Below are 10937 nucleotides of genomic sequence, written 5' to 3'. Positions count from 1 at the left end.
GAACCTCTCATTTCCCTATTCTCTCATTGCCCCGTCCCTTGCCTTCCATTATCCCCCCTCAACCCCAGTTTACTCATGGAGATCTCATCTACTTCTCCATTGCTGGGTGATCCTTGCATCTTTCCTAGGGTCCTCCTTACTAGCTAGCCTCCCTGGAGCTGTGGATTGCAGTCTAGTTATCCTTTGCTTTGCATCTAGTATCTACTTATGAGTGATTACATACTATATTTGTCTGTCTGAGACTGGGTTACATCACCCAGGATATTTTCTAGTTCCATCCATTTGCCTGCAAACCTCATGATGTCATTACTTTTCTCTGTAGCAGTGATTTTCAATTAATTGAGATTAATGGAAGAATTGAGTGATGCATTCATAGTAAATTCCTACACACTGCAATGTGTCTAAAATTATAAAGCAACTCTTTTAAATAAATATTTATCCTAAAACCTAACAAGTTAAAGAAGCACGGTGAGAAACTAACTATGAATTGGAAGACTTGGTTTCACACAGTGCATGCAGCCTATGCTTAACATTTTCAGGCATAGCTTCATCCTTAGTAAGCAGGATCTGAGAGCATGGTTGCAGGTGAGATGGCCATGGAGGGGATATTGTTTGCATAGACTGTTGTTGGAATCCAGGGAAATTCTTCTCTCCTCTACCATTTTCTGTTTCCTCACCACATTGGGTTCAGGTTAAGATCCACAGACTGGATCTGGCAGCACTTGCTTGCAGCCAACTTGTTAACTCCCCTGTGTAGAGGAGTGCCACAGATAATGGCTGCTTTTGACTGGAAAGACTTCCTGGATTATTTTGTGTCCAAACAGCTCTTCTATCATCACAGAGTAGAGAGGAGGTTCTTTGCTTCATTGTGTTGTGCCAGGACTTTTAAAAAAATTTAAATTGAATCTTTCTGTTTTTAAATGTATTTTTAATTTTATCTTTTGTTTTTATTTCCTCTCCATCTCTCTCTGTGTCTCTCTGTTTCTCTATCTATCTATCTATCTATCTATCTATCTATCTATCTTGGCCATATAGGTCCTTTGCATAAATAAAAATTGTAGTTTCTGTTTTTGTGGGTTTTTTTGAGTTCTGAGTGTGTGAAAAAATCGATCTCTCTGTGACTATGTGTTTCTTGTTCCTTTTCTTGGATCTTTTCCTCTTTGCTGATTTTTGTCTTATTCCAATATTTTTTGGACTCATTTTATTATTATCCCTCAGAAACTTGTTTGTTTTCTATTGAGACAGAAGGGGTGCATCCAGATGAGAGGGGAAATAGGGAGAAAGTGGAGTAGAGGGAAGAAAAAGCGAAATGAGAAGATTTCATACAAATAAAATATATAATTTTTAATTTCCAGATGTTCCTCAGTTAGGGATTTCTTTACTAATTTTATTTCCTCTTTCATGTCTTGAACAGTTTTATTCATCTCCTTCCATTGGTAGGAATGCAGGGATTCCTTCCAATCCAGGGATGCAAGTAGGTTAACGGCAGGCCTTCATTTCTGACTCTTTCACTCCTCCTTCAACCCCTGCTCTCATCCCCAGCTCTGTAACAGATCACCTACTGAGGCCTCCCCTCTCTGATATACCCATCTCCAGTGAATCATGCAGACCCTTTCTTCCGAACTTCCTTACCACATATACTGCTATCTCAATCCACAGTGCCAACAGGACTCTCCTCAGGCTTGTTCCCTAGAAACTAAGCAGATCTCAGTGGAACACCTTGTCTCCTCCTTGCCTTTGGACCCATTCAGATACCCTCTAAGCTCATCTCCATTTCTAAGTTTCATCTCACAATAACTAGAAACATATTTTACCTTGAAGGGTGAGTGACCAAAATTAGAATGATCATAGACAAAGTTTCTACCAGGTAACTTCAGACACACTACTCTCCTAACAATGGGAGAAGGCTAAAGAAATTAAAAAACACAGTGTCCACAAAAGAAAGACTAGTTCAGATATTACCACCTAGAATTATAATCATACTAAATCTAGATGCCTAGACATCAATGCAAAAATACAATCAATAATAACCAGAACACTATGTCTCCATTAGAGCCCCACAACACTACTGCAGTATCCACTGAGTGGGGCAACACAGCTGGATCACATGACAAAGATGGAAAAATATCATTTAAGCATATAATAGAGGTTTTTAAAGATGAAAAGAAAAAATCCCTTAAAGACATCTATGAAAACATAAATAACGGAAGGAAATTCATAGAACTGTTCAAGACAGAAACATGGAAATAGAATCACTAACTAAATCCATAACTGAGGATAATCTGGAAATTAAAAATATAGGAACTCAAACATCAACCTCAGATACAAACAGCCAAGCATAGTGACATGTGCCTTTAATCCCAGTATCAACCATTGAGATGTGGAGGTTTGTACAGACAGGCAGTGACAAGGAAGTGAGGTAGCTGAGTTAAAGCCAATGAGAGGACAGAGCATCAAGGCAATAGAGGCATGGGTAAACAGGAAGTAGCTCATTTTTGGAAGTTTTGGAGATGGTGAGGTAAGGTAGCTGGTGCCTATCACTATTTCCCTGATCTCTGAGGCTTTCACGCCTATATTTGGCTCTGTGTTTTACATTGTATAAGACTGTTTAGAAATTTGTCTGCAATTGGTGCCCAGGTGGCAAGAATTCATTGAATAACCATTGGTGGCCTTACAGGCCAGGGGTTACAGGCCCCTGGCTTGGTTGGAGCTTACAAGCCCCCAGGCTTGGCCTTTGCTACAAGCAATCCAGGCTACATGCAGCCAGAGCTGCACTTGACTGTAGGTACAAGCAGCCTTAGCTACAAGCTGCCAAACCGCTTATGGGGATACAGAGCCCCTGTCTCAGTCCCTGCATGGCTCAGGCCAGAACACGTGACTAGACTTTCTTAAGCTTTTTTTTCTCTTGGTGGATAGTAGGCTCTCTCTCTCTCTTTCTCTCTGTCTCTGTCTCTGTCTCTGTCTCTCTCTCTCTCTCCACATTTTAGACTGCTACCTTACTAGGTAGTTGCTTTGAAATTCCCTTGGACTTCTACTTTTCTATGCAGACTTGGTAAGTCCATTAAGATAACTTAAAGGGAGAAACTAGTTAAAGGAGAATTTTATCCACATTAAAAAATGGGAAATATTTTTACAATGGAAGTAAATTGGTCTTTGTTTGATAACCCATTAAGCAGTCTGAAAATGGAAAAATTGAATGGGAAGATAATTAATGTTGATTGAATGTATGTAACATCAATTATGAATATTATTTGTTTAATTGTCCTTTTTTTTTTCGGTTTTTCCGAGTCAGGGTTTCTCTGTAGTTTGGCACCTTTCCTGGAACTCACTTTGTAGACCAGGCTGGCCTCGAACTCACAGAGATCCTCCTGCCTCTGCCTCCCGAGTGCTGGGATTAAAGGCGTGTGCCACCACCGCCCGGCTTAATTGTCCTTATTTTAGTATTAAAAATGTTGGCCAATTTAAGTGCCAAGATAAAAGCTTTTGAAAAACCTGTTAAAATGAATTATAGAGAAATTCATTCAGACAAATGAATTTAAAGATGAAATTATTACAGGGTTGAATTATATGGATACAGAGAGACAGCCTGTTTTTAAACAACCAAACTTAATTTATCTGATAACCTTCTAGAAACTACTTGCTCATGGGCATGTACTTGCTGATTAGATTCCAGTGGAAATGTTAGATTTAAGGAGATTTAAGGAAGCTATAGTATCATGTCGCATGTATTCTCTATTCATAAAACAAATGTTAAACTCATGGTCAACTTGTAATAGAATTATTCCTCAGGACTGGAAAGGTTTGGTAACATCTGTCCTGGAGTCTGGACTACAATTACAATGGCAAACGTGGCTTAAGTATGAGCCTAAGAAATAGAACACCAATGGAGAACTAGAGGTGTGGAAGTTTCCCAGCATCAGCTTCTTGGAGAAGGTGAATACTCTAATATACAAAGACAATGTTTATATGATAACCAAACCTTAATTCTATGCCCCATGGCAGCCGTGAATGCATGGGACAGAATTGAGAAAGTAGGAAAAAGATTGAATCATTCACAAAAGTTTTACAGGGACCCAGAGAAACCTTCATGGATTTCTTACAACGGCTGTCTTAAGCAGTAAATGGAATGATACCAAATTCAGAAGCTAGACAGGTAATAATTGAATCTTTGGTTTTTGAGAATGTGAATGCAGCATGTAAAAGAATAATCTTGCTGGTAAAGGCAAGGTCAACACCCTTGGAGGATTGGATCAGGAACACAATTAATATTGAGTCTCATGACCATGATGATATGTGGGTAGGAGAGTTATATTCAAAAGCTTTGAGGAAAAAATGTCCAATGTTGCTGTTGTGGTAAACAAGGTCATTTGAAAAGGGAGTATAAACAGGGCATTCGTAGAAAGGATGCTTATTCAAGGAACAATGACAACACAATGCTCCTCCCTTCTGGATTATGCAGAAGGTGTGGTAAAGGTAAACATTGGACCAACTAATGTAGATATAAATAATAAGCCATTAACACAATTCAGGCAGGGTTAGCACACACCCTTAATCCAAACACCTGGCAGGCAGTGTCTCTGTGTGTTCAAAGACACATTAGGGAACAGCCAAGCATGGTGACACATGCCTTTAATCCAAGTTGCAACCATAGAGACTTGGAGGTCTGTACAGACAGGCAGTGACAAGGAAGTGAAGTAGCTCTGCTAAGAATCAATGAGAGGGCAAAACAGCAAGGTAATGAAGGTGTGAGTAGACAGGGAGTAGCTCAATTTTGGAAGTTGCAGAGCTGAATGGGTAAAGTAGCTAATAGCTATTCCTACTTTCCTGAAATCTAAGGCTTTCACCCCTATATTCGGCTCTGTGTTGTTTATTTTAAAAGACTATTTGGAAATTTGTCTACATCTTGGGTTTTGGGTGTTTTCTTTTACTGAGCATGTTGGTTTAGGCACAAATAATTTTATTAAAACTAAGTATTGCATCTCCCACATTCCTGGTTTCATGTTTCATCTGTTGACAGTCTTGTCTGAGCACCTGTAGGCCATTATCAGGCAAGAGGGATAGCTTGATGGATGGCAAACTGAACTCAAGTTTGGGACAGGAGTAGAGTCTTGTACTGGGTCAAATACTCATTAAACAGTTGATTTTTTTTCCTCAGTAGAAGACCTCATTTTTCCTAGATACTATGAGTATCAGATCTTAACACATTTAACTACATTGTATTCTTTTATTAAGCTAGCAGTACTCTCCACACATATTTGACAGATAGGCCATCCTATGGCTACAGGGTCCAGTCACTTGGACTGATGTATCACAGGGAATTTCCATGGTCCCAACATTTGGCTAAAGCCCCCTTTGTCTTTGGCAATGAAAAAGTTTTGAGGCATGTGGAAGTTCAGGGGTTGAGGCAAATTCAGAGATTTTTTTTTAATTTTTTGAGACAGAGTTCCTCTGTGTAGCTTTGTGCCTTTCCTGGAACTCACTTTGGAGACCATGCTGGCCTCAAACTCACAGAGATCCGCCTGAATCTGCCTCCCAAGTGCTGGGATTAAAGGTGAGCATCACCATTTTTTTTTTTTTTTTTTTTTTGGTTTTTCGAGACAGGGTTTCTCTGTGTAGCTTTGCGCCTTTCCTGGAACTCACTTGGTAGTCCAGGCTGGCCTCGAACTCACAGAGATCCGCCTGCCTCTGCCTCCCGAGTGCTGGGATTAAAGGCGTGCGCCACCACCGCCCGGCTTGAGCATCACCATTTTTAAGGCTTGAATGTCTTTCATTTACTCTCAGTCAAGATTAGGGGCTTAGTTCTCCTACTTTGTGCTTATGTATAGAGGCATTGCAGTTTCCAACAAACACTGAAATACCCAGCTGCACCCAGGATTTCCGGAATCTGTCCCTTAGTCTTTATAGTTGGAATCTGCAGTTCTGTGTGGTCTGTAATTCCCTCAGGTATGTTTTTATTCAATCTCTGCAGGTATAATTTTAAAATACACCAGTTGGTTCTGGCTCTGATATTTGCCATTGAGGAGATCAATAGGAACCCTCATCTTTTACCAAACATATCTCTGGGATATGACATCTATAATGTCCCATACAGTGAGAAAAACATTCTTATGAATGCTCTTTTTTGGATCACAGGTCAGAGTAGACTTCAAAGAATTCACTGTAATTATAACTGTGTAAACAAGAGAAAGTTAACTGCTGCAATAACAGGACTATCATGGGCAAAATCTGCTCATATTGGGACACTGCTTCAGCTCTACAAATTTCTACAGGTAAGGAGTGTATGGGATATAAATGCAGATCCCTTTGCTGACATTTCAGATGTGTCCATAGGTAAAAAGGTGTATTTGGATTAGTTAGATATCAATGACAATTGTCCAGACAATTGGAGATGGATCTCTATTTAAGGAACTGGGAAAAGAAAGGGGAGGTTGGAGTAGACAAGGAGGATTAATAAAAATAGAAAATAGGCCAGACATTTACTGAAAACATCTCTCACAGAAATTTGCCTTTAAATCAGGGTGAATCCATCATTGTGCTAACCATTTCCATCTGTTTCTGCAGAACAAGGATTGTGCTTAATACCATTGTTCTTTCTCTTATTTCCAATTTTTTTTTCTCTTCAGCTCACTGTTGGTCCTTTTGAGCCTATCTTCAGTGACCGAGGTCAGTTTATTTCTCTCTACCAGATGGCCCCCAAAGGCACAACTCTGTCTCTTGCCATGGTCTCTTTGATGCTTCATTTTGGCTGGACCTGGATTGGTCTGCTTATCCGAGATGATCACAGAGGGACTCAGTTTCTAGCAGATATCAGAGAAAAGATGGAGAAAAATCAAGTCTGCATTGCTTTTGTTGAAATGATCCAAAGTACCTTGAATTCATTATCATACAAATACTGGAAAAGTCTTGGCATCATCCAGGAAACATTGGCCAATATTATCATCATTTATGGTGACAATGATTCACTACAAGGTTTAATGAGCAACATAGGGCAACAGATTTTGATGAGTAAAGTCTGGGTCATGACCTCTGAGTGGGATGTTACTAATATCGCTGATTATTTCTTGCTAGATTCATTCCACGGAAGTCTCATTTTTTCACAACACCATAAGCAGGTGCCTGAATTTAAAAATTTTATTCCAACGGTTAATCCTTATAAATGCCCAGAAGACAATTACCTTCCTAAGTTGTGGTTTTTGTTCTTCAAGTGCTCATTTTCAGAGCTTGATTGTCATCTTTTGGACAATTGCCAACCCAATGCTTCCTTGGAATTACTGCCTGGACATATGTTTGAGATAGTAATGAGCGAAGACAACTACAATACATACAAGGCTGTCTATACTGTGGCCCACAGTCTCCATGAGATGAGTCTTCAGCAAGTACAAATGCAACCATTTGGAAATGGGGAAAGAATGGTGTTCTTCCCCTGGCAGGTAATATTCCTTCCATTGTTGAGAGCATCAACAATGTGAAATTTTGAGAGTCTTCTGAGGCACCAAACTAGGTATTACATATTTCAGTATTTTACATATAGTATATGTATATATACATACATATGTGTGTGTGTGTGTGTGTGTGTGTGTGTGTGTGTGTGTGTGTGTGTGTGTGTATGTGTGTATCCATCCACAGGAGATTCTTCACATGTTGTCATATCTTCTAGGTCAGTGCAGATCTTTCTGTTCATGTTGCTGAGGAATAAGATGCTAGTGGCAAAGAAGAAATGATTTTAATGAATATAAAAATTATGTCACAAATATCTGCACAATTTTTTCATTGTAATGATTACATCAGAAACCTAAGAATTTTAGTCATAAGTACTCACATTTTACTCAATAAAATTTGGGATGAACCCTGTGTGTAAATGGGTATAGCTTTCTTGTAAAGAAATTGAGATTTGCTTCAATCAATACTCACGGATTCCATTTCTAAGTTTGTATAGAAGATGTTCTTGAGGCTGACTGTTCCTCAGAAGTAGAATTGTATCCCATTAACTTAGGTCACCATTGCTGACCTTCAATGATACCTACATTATTATTGTGTCCTACACCACAGATAATGAACATTGAGAGTTATTCTATAATCCATTAGTGGTCAAACTCTCAGACCTACATTAAAACATATTCTTGCATCACTTTCAGCTTCATCCTTTCTTGAGGAATATCCATGTGGGAGCCAACATGGCTTTAGAATGGAAACAGAAGTTAGATGCTGATAAGTATGATATTCTCAACTTTTGGAATTTTCCAAAGGGTCTTGGAAAAAAGTGAAAGTAGGAAATTTTTTGCCCAATGCTCCCCAGAGTCAACAATTGACTTTATCTGAGAAGATGATACAATGGCCAGAAAGATATTTAGAGGTGGGTTATATATTATATATTATTTCAATGCATTAAACTTATCATAATAATACAAATATATCCCCCAGTATAACAACTTCTACTTTTGAAATTAAATCCCAGTACTATAAATTTCTCAGTAGACAAAGACAAAAAATAACTACTAGTGCTTTATCATCCCCTGCTTCTCAAAAATGGATGTTTTTTAGCTTTAAATGTCTGCTAATATTCAGTTGTTAATGGGTTAAATTTTGTCAATTTGACACAAATTAAGTACACCTGAGAAGTGGTAAATGCTATGCTCATAATGTCTCAGACACTCTGATGTAGAAAATCTCTACATTCACAACAGAACACTGAATAATTTATATTTTCTTGCTATGATCAAACACCATCACCAGAAGTGACTTTTGGAAAAAAGAGTTTACCTGACTTATGGCTCTGGAGTTACAAGTGTCCTTTATACTCAGGAGGCATACCACTGTGTGGCATCCATGGAGAGATGGGCAAGAACCTGAAACAGAATGTCTCAGTGCACACACTGGAAGCAAAGAGTGAATACTGGAATTAGGTGTGGGTCATAAATTTGCACAATCCCCAACCACTGAAATAATTCTGCCAATAAGTCTGCAACTCTCAAAGTTGCAATAACTGTCAAGATAGCACCACCACTGAGGAAATACATACTCACATATCTGTGTTTATAATTGCCTCTTTTAATTCAAACCAATACACAATGTCTCTATTAGAATTCCTTCACTGTTTCTAAAATTTGAGTAGTTTATCTTGATTCCATGCTTAAAATTGTAGAAGATAAATAGTTATCATTTCTTTTATCCACCCCTTGAATTGAAGTACTACAGTGTGCATGTGTGTGTTATCTCTTGTTCTGCTACTGAAGATATATACATACCTAATGTTACTTAAGCAAGTGTTTCTTTTGGATGACAGTATGAGTCTTCAGCCCTTATCTTTGGAAATTTATTGCTCTAGGAGCATGACATTCCTGATGACATCATATTCTCAGTCAATAAAAAAAAGCAAATACGACGAATCACCTTTTTCTCATTCTCAATTCTGAGACAACAGCCTATAGAATGGTGATGCTCACTCTTAGAGTGAACCCTTTAAACTTCTCTTTAAAAACACTCACAGGGATGCCCAGCAATTTGTTTACATGGTGATTTTAAGTGCTGTCAAGTTGACATGCAAGATTTACAACCATGGTGGAAATAAAAGTTTCTCAACACATTAGAATGCAAGCAAAGAGACAAGATCCATCTAGAAGGACCACTTTACCTTCTAGGTCCTGTCTTCTATGACTTCCCTACATCAAACTTGTCCCTACCTCATTATGATCCGAACTGTCTAATAATGGGATAATCCTTAGACCAATTTTGTACTGATCATAGATGCTCAAATTCCTTTTCTAATTATATAGGAATAAAACTTGCAAATTAATTATGTGATATTAAAAAATATTACTGAGACTTTCAATGAACCATGAAAATTTGTTAACTTTGCTCCATTTTCTCTCAGATTCCTCATTCTGTGTGCAGTGAGAGCTGTGGTCCTGGATTCAAGAAAGTTTCCCTAGAGGGCAAGGCTGTTTGCTGCTATGATTGCACTCCTTGTGCAGACAATGAGATTTCCAATGAGACAGGTAAGAATAAATCTTACAGAAATGGTTCTACATTTCTACAGGATTCTGCATTATTTTAAAAACTGAAAAATATCTAGAGAGAAGTCACACAAAGGTATTCCTTCTCTTATTTAGGATATGAAATGTTCATCACCATGTCTTAAAATAGTGCAGAGTAGGCATTGAAATTTGTAATTGATTTACATTTCTTTTTTTTTACCTTCTTTATTCTCCATATTTTTTTTAATTTTTATTTTGCAATACAATTCAGTTCTAAATATCAGCCACAGATTCCCTTGTTCTCCCCCCTCCCGCCCCCCTCACCTTCCCCCTAGTCCACCCCCCATTCCCACCTCCTCCAGGGCAAAGCCTTCCCCGCGGCATTTCTGATCAACTTCAGCTATTGTTTCCTGCAGGAAACCCCTATTCTCTGTACTAATCAATATGCTTTATTTCCCCACATAATTTAACACATAGTAATAAAGTGCACAAATTGGATGTTTTCCCAACTGTATTTCAATAATGATTAGAACTCACCTAAATGAAGGATAGGTTATTTTAATAATGATTCTTCCCAGCAAGAACTGAAAATTAGCAATTTGTGTTTGATATCCCCACTACATAATTATTGACTATACTGTATAAATAAAATTTCAAATTTCTTTAATGAATAGGATTATGTCCATTTTTCTGCTACAATTCTGAGAAACAGTATATAAAACAATATCCTCAAAGCAGTTCCATCAGTCTGTTACTGAGAGTTGTACCAAGACCTAAGAATTGCAATGGAATATAGAATCTCCATTTAGAAGAATAGTTAATGAACATATTCACATCATATTTCATTGGGAATAAAAATCTTTAAAAGCTAGTATTTCCATACCTAATACTAATTTTGTGACCAGGTTTATTTCAATTTTGAAATTTTGAAAAGTTTTCTATTCTTTGAGAATTTCATACTAT

At 38.0% G+C, this 10937-nt stretch overlaps 1 protein-coding gene across 1 annotated transcript in view; it reads left to right on the top strand.

Moving 5' to 3' along the window:
* The first annotated feature begins 575 nt into the window (after positions 1–575).
* The window catches only part of LOC128124283 (vomeronasal type-2 receptor 116-like), a 61759-nt gene continuing 51397 nt past the window's right edge, over positions 576–10937 (top strand). Inside the window, exons 1-4 of the mRNA XM_052760446.1 lie at positions 576–585; positions 6133–6269; positions 6624–7430; positions 9872–9995. Of these exons, the coding sequence (XP_052616406.1) occupies positions 576–585; positions 6133–6269; positions 6624–7430; positions 9872–9995 (1078 nt within the window). The remainder of the gene's footprint in view (positions 586–6132; positions 6270–6623; positions 7431–9871; positions 9996–10937) is intronic.

This window comes from Peromyscus californicus, unplaced genomic scaffold, assembly GCF_007827085.1.
Source record: "Peromyscus californicus insignis strain IS unplaced genomic scaffold, ASM782708v3 Scaffold_4__1_contigs__length_199733344, whole genome shotgun sequence".
Classification (NCBI taxonomy): Eukaryota; Metazoa; Chordata; class Mammalia; order Rodentia; family Cricetidae; genus Peromyscus; species Peromyscus californicus.
Note: the sequence above shows the minus strand (reverse complement) of the source record. Positions and strands in the feature narration are given on the sequence as shown.